The sequence below is a fragment of the Scomber scombrus genome, chromosome 16 (genome assembly GCF_963691925.1).
Source record: "Scomber scombrus chromosome 16, fScoSco1.1, whole genome shotgun sequence".
Lineage (NCBI taxonomy): Eukaryota > Metazoa > Chordata > Actinopteri > Scombriformes > Scombridae > Scomber > Scomber scombrus.
Window position 1 is genome coordinate 4328853 of NC_084985.1, and position 16497 is coordinate 4345349.

General features: G+C 36.3%; 2 protein-coding genes across 2 annotated transcripts in view; both read left to right on the forward strand.

Moving 5' to 3' along the window:
- The first annotated feature begins 5176 nt into the window (after positions 1-5176).
- On the forward strand, positions 5177-7943 carry LOC133996892 (class I histocompatibility antigen, F10 alpha chain-like). The gene is made up of 4 exons (XM_062436407.1): positions 5177-5429; positions 6528-6803; positions 7287-7589; positions 7927-7943. The coding sequence occupies exons 1-4, from the start codon at positions 5177-5179 to the stop codon at positions 7941-7943; spliced, it is 849 nt and encodes a 282-aa protein (XP_062292391.1).
- Positions 7944-10274: 2331 nt separating this feature from the next.
- Positions 10275-16497, forward strand: part of LOC133996494 (major histocompatibility complex class I-related gene protein-like) — a 636344-nt gene continuing 630121 nt past the window's right edge. Inside the window, exons 1-4 of the mRNA XM_062436081.1 lie at positions 10275-10365; positions 11734-12000; positions 12449-12727; positions 15852-16154. Coding sequence (XP_062292065.1) covers positions 10314-10365; positions 11734-12000; positions 12449-12727; positions 15852-16154 — 901 coding nt within the window. The 5' untranslated portion in view covers positions 10275-10313. The remainder of the gene's footprint in view (positions 10366-11733; positions 12001-12448; positions 12728-15851; positions 16155-16497) is intronic.

The window sequence follows — 16497 nt, forward strand, 5'->3', positions numbered from 1 at the left end:
TATTTTTAATTTTCTTGCTGCTATTAATGAGTTATTTCACTTATTTTCTGATTGATACATGTATTTTATTTTATTGATCAGTGTTATTATTTATTTATTTATTTATTAGGTGTTTTTTTGTATGAATTAAAGCCTACAGTAAGTTTTTATTCAGTTTCTTTTGTTTACATTTTCATATGACGAGTTATCATGTGTTTTCTTTTATTGATCAATGTTATTTATTAATTTTATTATTTTTGTTTTCAGGTGTTTTTCTGTATATATTGCAGCATACTGACGTTATTTATTCCAAGTTTCTGCTGTCTACATTTTCATATGATGAGTTATTTCACTTATTTTCTGACCGTCACATGTGTTTTATTTTATTAATGTGATTTTATTTTGCAATGTTTTTGTTTCATTGGTTGTTTTTTGTATGAACTGCAGCGTACTGACAATGTAAAAAAAGCATCTGTGTGCTACATATGAATGAAAAGTAATTGCTTATTCAGCTCGGAAGCCAAAAAACTATTATTATACAGCTTATAAATGAGGTATCTTTGTTTGGCTAAATGATTAAGAAGAAAAGTCTGAATATAGTTTTTAAGACAAATGAAATAATCTTATAACAGAGCTGGATTTTTCCTCTAAGATCTCAAAAAAGTGAAGGTGTCACATTTTTCAAATTATATAATTGAAGTCAACGGGTTATGAAATCCCACACAGCTCATTTTACACATTTCTCCTGTAAAATGTAAACATGTGAGAACAGATTTGTTTGAAATGAGTTTTCTGAGATTTTGACACTTGACATCAACAGAATAATATTTAAAAAAGAGCTTTTTATGTTTTATTTTTATTTGACAAAAATCTAAAAAACCTATTTTACGAAAACTTTGTCCTTTAAAAAAAAACAACAACAACTAAATGTACAGTTTGTAAAGGCTAAATACTGTAATCTAATGTACATAATAAGGCTGTATAATGCTGAGCTAATGAATGCTGAGTAAGTTATGTGAATTCATTCAAGATTTAAGATTTCATTTACATCCATCATTCAGTTTTGCTTCATTTGTAGTTTCATAGCACCTAAATTTCGAAGCAAAAAACATCCAAAAATGTTAAAAGTTGACTTAAATTGACTCAACTTTTGTCAGCTGGATGATTAGATGAACTTTAAGTTTGCGTTCTTGTTTGTTTGAGAGTTAAAAAAGGAGTATAAACTCTATAAAACTCCTAATTTTTATACATGCTGCGATGAATGTTTCACAGTTTACGGTTCACCTCTTCTACACATCTTCAATTAAATGAATGTCTGCTTATCAAATAATCTGCCATGTTCACCACACAAAACAGAAAAACCATTAAAAAAAGGAACAAATTTAGTTTTAGTCTTATAAAATGTTCTTCATTGTGCACACTTCCAGCTGTGACTTAAACATCTGAAATATCTTCATTTTCCATTGTATCATTTTATCAGCTTTTGTACAGATAGTTACAAAAGTGCCCAGTGAAGAAATATACTATAATTAAAAAAACAAAAAAGCTATATAATGTTCCTTTTTAATGTCAAGAATGCAACAAAAGCAACTGCAAATATGTACAATATACTGTAGTAATAATAATAATAATAAAGCAAAAAATAGACAAAAATCACTCACCTTCATGAAACTGTGTACAGATGCTGCTTTAACTTGAACTGTCGAGATCTACGTTATCAAAAAGTGTAAATAGCATCTGTAAAAAAAAAAAGCAGAAAAATGGAGAAATACTGTAAGAAAAAAAAAGTGCAAAAAAAAGTGACTTATAGAAACACAAGTTATAGAGTTTGTGAATGAGTGTGTGGCTCGGATAAGACGATTAAAAAACAGGAAAGGAATAAAATGATCGGTTAAAATTAAAGTTGCAGAGATCAGATGATGTTGGGATATATGAGAGGTTTAAAAAACAAAAAAAAGGAGCTGCTACTGTTTTAACGACGTCTTTAACTTGTTTTCTTTGAGTCACGATGTGCAGAGCTGAATGTTTGATCGATTTAAATGAAGCAAAATGAAAAGTTGCACAGAATAAATTACTTGAAAGAGTCTCTGTCGTGTCCGTTTGTTGTTTTTAAAGAGGTGGAAAGTAACAAAGTACATTACATATTTACTATACTTAACCCATACTGTTCATATTCTACCCTCACAGTTTGTTCTCCTCATATAAAGTGTCTATATGAAAAGTTGAACCACAGATCTGTTTAGAAAGCATCAATAGTCGATCTGAGAGTGTATTTTTTTAGCTTTTACACCACTCATTTATGGAGAAAAAACAGCTACTATCACATAATATCATGTCCTATTTTACCTAAGACATGAAAATATAACATAGCAATAATGATTGAAATGTTATTTTATTAAAAATGAAAATGACAAGAACTTTATGGAGCTGTGGGGTTTATTGTATAACCATTAGAGCCATCAGTCTTCACTGCTACATCATAAAAAGAAATCCTCATAACTGCTATCCTATTAAAACTATTTACTATTCATTTCACTAAAACACATGTCAATAGATACGGCTCAAAATTGACCCAGAACAGCCTCAATGGACAAAAGTATAACATTTAAAATATTTAAATGTTTGTGCATTTTGGGCCACTCTAGGAAAAGTCATCAAATTGCAGAATAAAAGACATTTGTGGTGTTTTTAAAATGATTCGTCATATTAAATATGTGGAAGACAAAATACAGTCAAGTATTGTAAAAAAAAAAAAAAAAAAAAAAAAAAAATACTCCTCTTACATTTTAGACTATAACGTTTACAATTATAAATACAAAAGTACCATTTATACACATTAACATAATTAAACTTCTTCAGGATGAACTTTGGTCAAAAAGAAGAAAAAAAAGTGACGTTGGTCTCAATTAAATTCTCATTGGCTCAGATTGAGGCTGAAGTGAGCTCACCTGCCAGTCCTACCCACAGGTCAGCGGTGTGGCACACAGGAGGAGCAGTCTGTGACTCTGGATAAAAAATATATCAGTTGACAGTAAAGTTATAGGTAGGCTACTACAGTTCAGAATGAAGATCTTGGTTTTTCTGGTCCTCCTGGGTCTATACAGCGCAGCAGCAGGTGAGTCAATGTAGTTTTTTTGTTGTTAGTCCGTTGAATGCAGGCGGGGAGCTCCGGTCCTCTGCAATCAGGCCAACGCGGAAGTAATTTAAAACTGCATTATATCAAAAGGCCACCAGGGGGCGACCGTTTTGTGTTCAAAAAGACTTCCGTCTCTATACAAGTCAATGGAGAATTCACCAACTTCTCACTTGATTTCTAACCTCAGTAAACGTTTTTAAAAACGTGTTTATGGTCTCAATCGCTAGTTTAAAGCCTTCTTCAATGCAGTTTGATGTTCATTTGTGAAAGTTTGGCCTCCCTGATTTTATATTTGACGATAAAGCGGATCGTCATGACGGATGTCAATGATGTCGAAGACTCGGAAAATGGACATAAGTAACTTCTTTAGAAGTCAAAGTGTAAGTTACTTAAAGGGTATATATTGTAGAGCCTCAACAATACTGATATTGAATATAAGCCAATATTTAATGCCAAAGAGATACACTTTTAAAGTTATATTTATTTATTATTTTGATGTTTTATTTGTGTGGAAGGGAGCAACTGTTTAAAAAAACTAATAAAGAACATTATGGGGAAAATACAATAAAACATCAGATTCCAGATGCTCATGTGATTTTATACATCCATATTTTGGGGGAATAAATTACATGTAATAATTGTGTGAACATGTTTTCCTCAGACAATAACAGTATCCCTGTTGTGTCCCTAATATATCTGTTCATATGTCATGCATCGACATATTTTTGTCAGGTGACAGACAGCAGAGAGGCTGGAGGTGAAGGAGAAGCCAGAGAAGGTAGAGGAGGAGGAGAGGCAGGAGGAGGTAGAGAAGTAGAAGCTGAAGGAGGTAGAGGAGGAGAAGCTGGAGGAGATAGAGAAGGGGAGGCTGGAGGAGGTAGAGAAGGAGAAGCTGGAGGAGGTAGAGAAGGAGAAGCTGGAGCAGATAGAGGAGGAGAGGCTGGAGGAGGTAGAGAAGTAGAAGCTGGAGGAGGTAGAGAAGGAGAGGATGAAGGAGATGCTGGAAATTCACAGGTGAGGTTACATAATGATAAATATGTTAGTCATGAGATTCAGCATTGTGTCAAATGTTAGTGTGATGATGTGCAAAAAACCATCAACTTTCAGGAGTGCTGCCTTGGAGCACTTTTATGTCCCCACCAATGTCCACATCAAACCTACTCCCTTGTTTATTTTCCTGACTTCTTTGCAGATAGAAATGTTTAAAAAGTCACAAACTTTAGTTGGTTCACTTTAAATCCAGTCTGTGCAATGTGTTGATTAATGTCTATTTTTTAGGTCATCTATCAGTTTTTTGGCCCTATATTTCTGAAAAGGGGCTGTTAAAACGCGTTTTTTTCTTTCTTTCACTGTTTTAAATCAATGCTATTATTTGATTGCTATTGCTATTATTTATTTTTATAATATTTTATTAGGATCTTTTAAGTGGTCTCAGTCTGAGCACGATTTGGACAAAATTGAAGCTCAAAATAGTCCAACACACACTAAATAAAGATGTAACTAAAATACAACAAAGTCTTTTTACAGTACACTTTAACGCAGTTGTAGATACTTTCTGTAATTGACATATAAGTTGTTCGTGACGTCATGTTTTCTATTACATTTGGCAGGGTAATGTCCCTGGCAGGAGAGCTGTGTGATTTTGTGATCGTAATTATTAACCCAAAGTCAAGAAATTTGCAATATTTCTGAGCTTCAAGTTTTGCAAAATCACAGCAATTTTTCTGCATGAAATGGCTAAAATCAATACAGGAAGATTATAAAATAATTATAATACATCCATTAAATCAACAGATGTGATTTGGACCAATTATTGCATTTCGCATCATAGCAGTTCACAGGAAATGATTTAAATATGACTTTTCATTGGTAATTTATTCATAAGTTGCATTATATTCCTTTACTTAAAATTGTTCCCAATTGCTGCAAAAAAAGAACAATTGAAATATCTCAAATTGTTTCACAGTTTTAGAGAAAAGCTGCTGAAAGAAGTTATTTATAAAACTGTAATTCAGAAAACTGAAATGATGACATGAACTTTTTCTTACAGTGACTCACTCTATGAAGTATTTCCAAACTGCATCCTCTCAAGTCCCAAACTTCCCAGAGTATGTGGCTGTTAGGACATTTGATGATGTTCAGGTTGAACACTATGACAGCAACACCATGAAAGCAGTACCCAAACATGACTGGGTGGACGAATTCCCAGAAGATTCACTGTCCTGGAAGTGGGAGACTGAGAGCCATAGGGGTAACCAGCAGTTCTTCAAAGCCAGCCTCGAAACTTTGAGGGAGCGCTTTAACCAAACTGGAGGTTTGTTTATGTTTCACTGTTTTTTGTATAGTGGTTAACAAATATGAACGAACACACACACACACACACACACACACACACACACACACACACACACACACACACACACACACACACACACACAGACATCAGTGACTAATCCTGAATAAAAGCTTCAGGAGCTTCAGGACAGTCTAGTCTGTAGTTTCTCACAGTAAGAGATTATAGTGGGACTGATCCACTGGCTGCAGGGTTTTAGTGGATGTAAAGTCCAGGATCAGGTTTTATTATATGTGTGTTAGTCAGGACTCCACCTCTGTGTTGTTCTCAGTGGAAGCAGTGTGTCTCTGTGGTAAATACAGGAAGTGGACTCTGTTTCCCAGCAGTCTTTGCTTCTCTGTCTCTCTCTACATTCATCCACACTGTCCAGATGATGATTGGCTACGAGTTGTTTCCATACAGCAGAAGGTGTAGATGTTTTTTGTTTTTTTGTTTTTTTTGTGATCAACATTTTTTATTTTCAAAAGACACACAAAACAAACTACAACCGTACGGCAGCACATTAACAATTAAAACAAGGGTAGACAAGACAGAGTCACGAAAGGAATTTTACAGAATGATAAAAAATATTAATCCTGTCAATTATAAATAAAAAATTAAAAGATTAAAAATTAAAAATACATTCACCAACCAAATAAAAGCAGTAGTGGACTGGAAGGAAAAGGACATTATTACATATAAATGTATTCTGTCAGTTTCTTTAAACTATTAAAGCTGGAACGTCCCGAGGTCTTACGTTATTGTGTGGAAAGGTGCGGGAGAGGTGTAGCTCTTCTTTTGAGGTAGTCTCTTATGGATACAGCTATGTCTCACCATGCCTGTACAGTAGTGGGTCTGGTTCTATTGAGCTGTTGTACACTCAAGAGAGGCTATACTCTGATAGGAGGCCATCCAGTTGTGAATCAGGGATATGTTGGGGTAGAAGGTGTAGATGTTGTGTTTTGGTGTGTGTGGATCAGTGTGTCTCTGTGGTGAAGATGTGATATCAGCTGATGACAGTTGACTGTGCTGAGATCTCACTCTGGTTTACTGCAGTCTGTGTCTCTGTCTCTCTCTCAGGTGTCCACATTATCCAGCAGATGCATGGATGTGAATTGGACAATGAGACTGGAGAGGTTAATGGATTCTATCAGTATGGTTATGATGGAGAAGATTTCCTGTCAATTGACCTAAAGACTCTGACATGGATCGCTGCAAACCCACAGGCTGTCATCACCAAACTGAAATGGGAGAAGACTGGTGAAGGAGAACGCTGGAAGAACGCCATCACCCAGATATGCGTTGAGTGGCTGAAGGAGTATGTGAACTATGGGAGGAGCTCTCTGCTGAGAACAGGTAGAATCACATGACCTGATGTAGTTTCATGAACACAACAATGTTAATATGCCTCCTCTGTTTCTAACTTACAGTAACATTACAATAAATATGAACCAACACACAGAGACCTGCTGAGTCTCAGTTTACACACATTTCTCTTTCATTTTCTCTCTCACCTCTCTTTATCTCCCTCCCTCCACCTTTACCACATTTTCTCTCTGTCCCTTTTTCACATTTATAACCACTCTATTTCTCCACTTTCTTTCTCTTTTTTTGTCTGTCCTGTCTCACTCTTTCTCTCTCTCACTCCTCACCTCTTTCTTTTCCTCTGTCCATCCCACCTTTTCTCAATCACACTTCAATGAGGTTTATTTGCATGTCATATATAAAGAATATATAAATGTTACGAATACATTTAAATATCAAACAGGAATTATAATAATAATATACTGTAAATAATAATAAAGAAACAATAAACTGTCTTTCTCATTGTCTCTCTAGACCTTCCCTCAGTGTCTCTCCTCCAGAAGACTCCCTCCTCTCCAGTCCGCTGCTTCGCTACAGGTTTCTACCCTAGCAGAGCCGAGATGTTCTGGAGGAAAGATGGAGAGGAGATTCATGAGGACGTGGAACTTGGAGAGATCCTCCCAAACCACGACAGATCCTCCCAGATGAGTGTTAAGCTGAACCTTTCATCAGTCGCACCTGAAGACTGGAGGAGGTATGAATGTGTGTTTCAGCTCTCTGGTGTGAAGGACGACATCATCACCAAACTGGACAAAGCTGCGATCAAATCTAATGAAGGTAAGATTGGAATCAGAAGTGATGGAGTTGTTAAACACATATAGTTTACTTTCATCTGATTTATATTTTTTTCATTTGTGGTGGATGGTGTTGTTTTTTTTTTAATGTGTGTGAATGGGTGAATGAGACGTAGTGTAAAAGTGCTTTGACCATTTACCATTTTAATATTTTACGGATCACTTTTAAAGCCCATCTGGGTCTACCTCCAAGCTACATAGCAGATATGTTGACTACATATGAGCCGGCCCGTAGTCTTAGATCCTCTGGTGGGGCCCTGCTGGCTGTTCCAAAGTCGAGGTTGAAATCTAAGGTTTTTCCCATCATTTTCTTTTTACAGCTTCAGACACTTCATGATGATCATCATCATCGGTTGTTGTTCGAGGCCCTGATGGTGAGTACTTCATTACATCAACTTACCTTACTGAACTAAACATATATGAAATTATTTAAACCCTCTCAAACTGTTGTTTTTTAAAGGTGAAAACACAATTTAGACATGAACTTGTGATCAGAGGTGGATTCAGTGATTTTGGGGCCTTTATTTTTATCCTTTCTCAAACTCATGTTGGTATTGGCTCACAACTATCATCTGAAGTATTGTTATTAAATACTAATAGTACATTCATTCATAATACACAAGAGTTAAAGAAAGAGGTATTGTTAACACAATGTTCTTAAACTTACAATTGTAAATGTTTGATGTAATTCTGGGTTTAATAATATTTATAACCTCTTTTTTCCTCTATTTTCTGTCTCTAACAATTCTCTGTCCCTCTCTTTTTCTCAATTCAATTAAAAGTGCTTTATTAGCATGACTGTTTGAATACAGTGTTGCCAAAGCTATAGAAAGAATAACAGAGTTTAAAAACATCTCTCTCTATCTCATATTTTAATAGTTATGTTTTGTGAGTAAAATCGGAATCCTCTGAAGTAGGAGTATACAGTTGCATATTTTCAAGAGGTTTGGGGTCTTTTGTACATTATTTTTGGGGTTCAATGAGTTAGAATAGTAACATAATTCATTATCTTTCATATCTAAACATCATAATAAGTCTATAAGTGTTTGGGGCGTTCTTAGTTGGGGCCCCAGACAGGTGCCTAACTTGTCTGATTGTAAAGTCCACCAGGTACCAAATGTTGTAGATGTAAGAAGTCAGTCTAATGAAGCATTTCTCAGAGTCAGGTCCAGTATAACTACAGGAAAATGTTGACATGTTGTGTTTTTTTTATAACCTTGATGTCTGAAAAACTAATTCAACCAATAACCTTTAGCTTTTTACCCAGAAATATCTCATACTGAATGAAATGAAACAGACTTCGTTACATGAACACTAACAGATTTGATCTTCCACTTTGTTTGTCTGTTTATCTTCCTAACAGTAAACCAGTGAAGATTAGAAGAGCTGGATTTTGATATACACTTTACACCAATCAAATAGTATGTCTACATACTGCATTGATTAAAGCTGAATCTTGTGTTGCAAACTGAAGAACAGTTTCCTTGATTTTTTTTTCTTTTTAATTTGATTTCTCTCAAAGCTTCTTTTTATGGCTCCTATTTGTAATTTTTCGTTAGTACTATTCTGTAATAACAGTTTTTATTGGTGATATTGGTGTAAATGACAGTGTAACATCTCATTTAGTGTACAAATTGTAGAGATAAGGGTCCTCAGGAAACCCAGTGAAGACTTGTCTGTTTATTTGAGCTTCATAGTTTAAGGATCAGGAATTCAGCCTTGTTAAAGGTTTTGTTTCAGGAAGCAGTAAAGCTGTTCAATAACACTAAACACATTTTGAATGGATTTAATTTGAGTTCATTTCTCTTAATTTAATGAATATATATGACCAGAGTCATTTATGATCATAATGATTTGAAAAATTGACACCAACAGAAAGTTAGGAGATATCCTCAGGTGGTTTCCCATCAACAGCTCAGAGGAAAGATACATAATCTAACCAGAGGGGGGCGCTGTCACACTGCTGACTCTTCTGTAAAGGTAAACTCAGTATTTAACTTAAGTATCCATCATCACTGAGCTGGAAGAGCTTCAAGTTCAAGCCCTCAGTGGGTGAATCTCACTGAAGATGTGAGGAGAGAAAAAAAGGTAATTATTTTCCCAGAGGGGGGCGCTGTCACACCTCTGTAAAGATAAACGTATCAATCAGCAGTGAGTCAATAACACTAATAAACAGCCGACTACATTCATTATATAAAATATCTAATATTTAGCCAGTTTTCAGTGTACACAGCAGAAGAAGAATAACACATTACTGCAGCCCCACAAGCTCCAGAGTGCTGATCTGTCGCTGACAGTGACCTCTGATCTCCCAGAAAGTCAACACATCTCTGCACTTTATATGACATTATTCTACAAAACATTACAGGTATTATTTTATATGTTATAATATAACTTCCATGCACTAATAAAGTTAAGAAACCCAAAATAAAGTCCCAAAGCTTAAAGATAAAGCCTCTCTAGCCTCTATAACATGGGCTAAAACAGGCAAATCTTACTTTCACTTTCGTTAATAACCAGATCAGTTTAACACAGATTTAAGTGACGTTGGTCTCATACTGAATTCTCATTGGTTCAGATGGAGGCTGAAGGCAGGGCTCGTGCCAGTCCCACAGATCAACAATGTGGGATGGGAGAGTAGCGGTCTGTGTGTCTCTGGATAAAGAAACATCATTTGACAATAAAGTTGTAGATTCTGCAGTTCAGAATGACGATCTTGGTTGTTCTGGTCCTCCTGGGTCTACACAGCGCAGCAGCAGGTGAGTTAATGTGGTTTGTTTGTTGTTAGTCCGTTGAATGTTTAAGAAAAGGCTTCCAGTCTGTTCAACGCGTTGATTAATCCTTTTTTTTCTTAAATGTATCAGTTTTTTTATATATGTTTTGCTATATCTCTGAAATGGGGTTATTAAAACGTGTATTTTTCTTTTCTTTTATTATTTTAGCCATAGCTAAATAAATTCAAGGTTTGTCTCATTGTATTAGATGTTTAATTCCGACTTCCTTACAGATTATTGGCATATTTAAAATGTAAATCCAGTCTGTGCAACGCTTTGATTAAAATGTATCAGGACCTTTTAGATCCGAGCGCGTTCTGAACAAAAATGGCAGCGGAAAATAGTCCAAAACACACTCAGAGAAATAAAAAAACAGGTAAAATATAAGTAAAATACACCAAAACCCATTTTAAACTACCATTTAACATAGTTTAACTTGATTTTGTCAACATTGTAGTTGTCCATGACCTCATGTTTTTCTATTAAATTTTGTTCCAAACAAACGACAATGAGGAAAATCACTTCCTTATTCCTCAGTCTATTCCCGTTGAGCAGGGGGTTTTGATCTCGTGTTCAAAATGACTTCCTATTGAGTTATTTGTAAGTTTCGTTATGATACAATATAATGTCTTAATATGTTATTGTGTAATGACAAGTGATTGTTACAGTGATTTCTAAAGTGAAAATATCAATATTTGTTTTTCTTACACTTTAATGACAGAAATACAGAAATATGATCTACATGTATTCAGACATCAGAGGTTGAAGGTTCAGATTACTTTATTGTTTCCCATCTGATAAAAGTGTCTTTGATTAAAACAACAGCTGCATTAAACCAGATGTTACAATAAAACACTTAAAAGGGACAAATGTGCAAACATCAGTCTGAGATCAAATTAGTCACAAAGTCATTCACAGTGTTAAAACTGACAAAGATTTGAAGGCAAACTTCTCAGAACAAACACATCTTAGTACATAAATGACAGAGGACAGCAGAGCATCATGAAACACACAATAATCTCATTGTTCAAATTTACAGACGCCTGTAAAACGTTTATTCTGCTCAAACTTTCTGCTGCAGTCAATTTTTAGAATCAGGACTAAATGTTAAGTCATTTCATGTTGGATATTAGAGTTAATAAAAATAAGTGACTGGTTTAATGTTTTATTTCAGAATAAAAGTGTTCAAGACACACTCCTATCTATTCATTTCTTTACTGCACAACATCATCAAGAGGATGTACTGTAGCTTCTTTTGATTCTGTGCACAGAAAATACATTTATTAATGTAAAAGTTATTTATAAAACTGTAATTTAGAAAACTGAAATGATGACATGAACTTTTTCTTACAGTGATTCACTCTCTGAAGAATTTGGTCACTGGGTCCTCTCAAGCCCCAAACTTCCCAGAGTTTGTGGCTGTTGGGATGGTTGATGATGTTCAGGTTGATCACTATGACAGCAACACCAGAAGAAGAGAACCCAAACAGGACTGGGTGAACAGACTCATAGAAGATGATCCAAATTTCTGGGAGAGTCCAGAAGAGATCCTTAGGGTTCATCAGCAGCTCTACAACGACAGCATTGGACCTTTGATGCATAGCTTCGACCAAACTGGAGGTTTGTTTATGTTTTACACACACTAATAACTAATCCTTAATAAAAGCTTCTGGAGCTTCAGGACAGTGTAGTCTGTAGTTTCTCACAGCAAGAGGATATTGTGGGACTGATCCACTGACTGCAGGGTTTTAGTGGATGCAACGTTCAGTCCAGGATCAGGTTTATTATATGTGTGTGTTAGTCAGGACTCTACCTCAGTGTGTGTGTGTGTGTGTGTGTGTGTGTGTGTGTGTGTGTGTGTGTGTGTGTGTGTGTGTGTGTGTGTGTGTGCGCGCGCGCGCTTCTCTGTCTCTCTCTGAGTCGTCCACACTGTCCAGATGATGATCGGCTGTGAGTGGTTTCCATCCAGCCAATAACAGCAGAAGGTGTAGATGTTGTGTTTTGGTGTGTGTGGATCAGTGTGTCTCTGTGGTGACGATGTGATTCTGTGTCTCTGTCTCTCTCTCAGGTGTCCATATTCTCCAGGTGATGATTGGATGTGAATGGGACGATGAGACTGGAGATGTAAATGGATCCACTTGGATTGGTTATGATGGAGAAGACTTCATATCATTTGACCTGAAGACAGAGAAATGGATCGCTCGAAAACAACAAGCTGAAATCATCAAACAGAAGTGGGACACTAACAGAGCTTTGAATGCATGGTTAACGCACTACATCATCCAGAGGTGTCCTTACTACCTGAAGAAGTTTGTGAACTATGGGAGGAGCTCTCTGATGAGAACAGGTAGAATCACATGACCTGATGTAGTTTCATGAACACAACAATGTTAATATGCCTCCTCTGTTTCTAACTTACAGTAACATTACAATAAATATGAACCAACACACAGAGACCTGCTGAGTCTCAGTTTACACACATTTCTCTTTCATTTTCTCTCTCACCTCTCTTCACCTCTCTTTATCTCCCTCCCTCCACCTTTACCACATTTTCTCTCTGTCACTCTCTTACATTTATAACCACTCTCTTTCTGATTGTTTCTCTCTCTCTCACTGTCCTCCTCTCTTTCTAACCTAGTCTCTCACTCATCCCCTCTCTTCATCCGTCTTTGTTCTCAACCACACTTCAGTGAGGTTTATTTGATTGTCATATATACTGCATGTAGCAATTTTGGGTGTTTAAATTAATAAGCTCTCATTCAGGGGCCCCACCTCTGTTTAGGAGAACATTTTAATTAATTAATTAAAATAAATCAATACATTTTGATAAATCTGACAAATTTCTAAAGTTCATGGCTCTACAGTTCAATAGATCCCCTGTATCACTTCAAAGAATAGACATACACAATTGATTGAGTTTTATGGATTTTAGTAACTACACACTACTAATAAATGATGTATAAATAAATGTAATGATGAGTTTTCAATACAATATGAATTCAACAGATTGTTACTCGATATAGCAGCATGAATGAAAGATGATGGTGAATGATGAATTTAAATGAAGGATATGTAATTATGTGGAAACTAAGAAAACGTGTAAGTTCTACTGAGTTTTACCTTTAAAGAAAATTTGAATTACTTGATCTGGCATCAACCCTTAATTAAAGCAATATTTGGATCCTACTTTTATCTGGTTGGAGGGCCTCAGCTATCCGTCCTTCAGAACCACGCGTACGCACACCAAGTGGAAGATCTCAGAGAGCGTCGCAGGTCCGGTCGGGTTGCTGTGAGGATGGTCCGGTTCGGCTGGCCGTTTCTCCGATTGCCTGGTCCGGTGGTTGTCTGCCTGCAGACTTTGTTCCTCTCGATTATGATTGAGGATTGATGAGTCGTAGGGTTGACAGACGTTTATCTGCCAAAAAGCTCTCATAGGTTGATGACAGATGGAGGAAAAGTCCAATTTAACTCGTTCACTGTTTAATAACTTTCTGGAGAGATCTCAGCTGTGGCCACACGTCAAAATCCTCAAAAATGTCAAAAACAGGCTGAATTGCAAAACTTAGTCACATGCTTACTTTAAAAGGCCTTTTCTCAGTACGTTTGCTGACGAAAAATACAAGATTACGATAAAAACTTAAGTCAGAATAAAAGTTGGTGTGCAAAATAAGATACGGTAAAGAATAACTAAAAGGTTATAAGATTAATATTATAAGAGGTGTGCAGTGCTGTCAACTTTTCAGAAAAACCTTGGAGTGAGATTTGAGGGAAGTTGAGCGGGCCCCCAATATTTTCAGGCCCTTTCATGGTCGCCACCATACATCAAAGACATTTTATTAAATTTGTACTTTGAGTAAAGAAACATGACCATATACAGCATGGGCATAGGAAACATTTGAAATGTGGGTGGGACAATGTAAAGAGGGGGTCTGGAGGTCCTCCCCCAGAACATTTTTAACAGAGTAGATGTCATTTCCTGTATTCTGGTGCCTTTTAACAGGTGTTTTGACACTTTGATCTGACAATACTCTGAGAAAAATGATGGGTAGATTTTGTAATTACATCCAGAGGAAGTGTTTGGTCCCAGATCACGTTAGAAGATATTAAAATCTAAAAGTATAGAAATTAATGAATCATTCATTTAATAATTAGAGTAATATACAGGTGAGATAGTCATTCACAAATTCTGATATTTTTGGGTGGTTTATGCCTTTACAAATAAATGACAATGAATTTAAGGGTTTATTGTTGATTTACAGTTTGAAAGTGGCATAGCATAAGACGGTTCACCTGGGAACGGTATGATATTAAGTTATCACATTTTGAAAAAGTGATACAGGAAACCTTGACTGAAATGTTTAACATTCAATATTCCCATTGACAAATTATTCTGTCGAATCCCTTTCATCAGTCAGCACAGCAAAGGATCTCTGCACTGTCCCTGCATCCTGCACCTGTCTCTGACTCTTTCTCATGCACCTAGATGTCAGGAGAGGTGGTGGAGTGATAATTATTTAGTGAACAGTATCTATTCTTTATAAGCGTTACATCACAGTAGCATTAGCACTTCTTAAAGCTGTAGTCTTTGAGGATCTAATTTCCAGCTTTTTACCGCAAAACTTTTCATCATCATCATTCATTCATTATTTAATCGTGATTATAAAATGCACACTATAATACAGTAACACAGAACACAGGATGTATCATTCTGGCATTGATATGACATGATATGAATGGCAGCTTGATTCATCAAGCTGCCATTCAATAAAACCTGAAAAGGATTAATATGATCAAGCATAACACATTGTTATTCTACCCTCTATCATAGATTTTTGATTATCATCATAATTTAAACATAACATCAATGTAGCACTTTCTCACATTAAGTAAACATTCTCATAACAACATTTTTGTTCACAGTTCTTCAAATATCAATTTATCTGTGATGGCTGTAATAGCTGCAATAATGGAAGTTTTCTCTGAGTAATTGATGTAGATATAAGTAATGTGTGTTGAAAGCCATACTATTTAACAAAATGTCTATGTATAAGTTTAACACAAACATTGTCTTTCATACTCTGTGGTGTTTCTTTCAAGACACACAGAGGGAGACTAAGGAATTGGGGGGGTGTTTCCATAACTTATGGCGGCTGCATGAGTCCAATCTGATGGGAGACACCAAAATCTGTTACTTTGAGTTTCTTCATGGAATGTTAAGGGGTTGTTGTTTGTCCAAGAGAGAGACCGTGTCAGTCTCTATATCCAACAGTTTACTCATCTCAGGGTCAAAGGTGACTCTAACCAGATGATGATCTGAGCTGTCCTGATGCTGTGTCAGCTACATGCATATCTAAGTGTTACTAATGCTTTTAAATATATTACATCAAACATGAATGATAATAATAATAATAATAATATACTGTAAATAATAATAAAGAAACTATAAACTGTCTTTCTCATTGTCTCTGTAGACCTTCCCTCAGTGTCTCTCCTCCAGAAGACTCCCTCCTCTCCAGTCAGCTGCTTCGCTACAGGTTTCTACCCTGACAGAGCCAAGATGTTCTGGAGGAAAGATGGAGAGGAGCTTCATGAGAACGTGGAACTTGGAGAGATCCTCCCCAACCATGATGGATCCTTCCAGATGAATGTTGACCTGGACCTTTCATCAGTCAGACCTGAAGACTGGAGGAAGTACGAATGTGTGTTTTGGCTCTCTGGTGTGAATGACGACATCATCACCAAACTGGACAAAGCTGCGATCAAATCTAATGAAGGTAAGACTGGAATCAGAAGTGATGGTGTTGTTAAACACATAAATGGCGCTTTTCCACTACACAGTTCCAGCACGACTCGCCTCGCCTCGGTACGGTTCCAGAACAGACCTTTTCCATTACAAAATAGTACCAACTCAACGTGGGCGGGGTCGTCATAGCACGGCTCTGCGAAACTGCCGTGACTTCGTTTTATACACGACACAAAACATATAAACAATGGAGGATATTGAGGCGATGGTGTACTTGCTGCTGTATTTAAAAATGCCGGACGGCTCATGACTCTTCCAGCAACAACTCTTCTGACCAATCAGCGGCCAGCAGTGTGTCGACGTCACATTTTAGT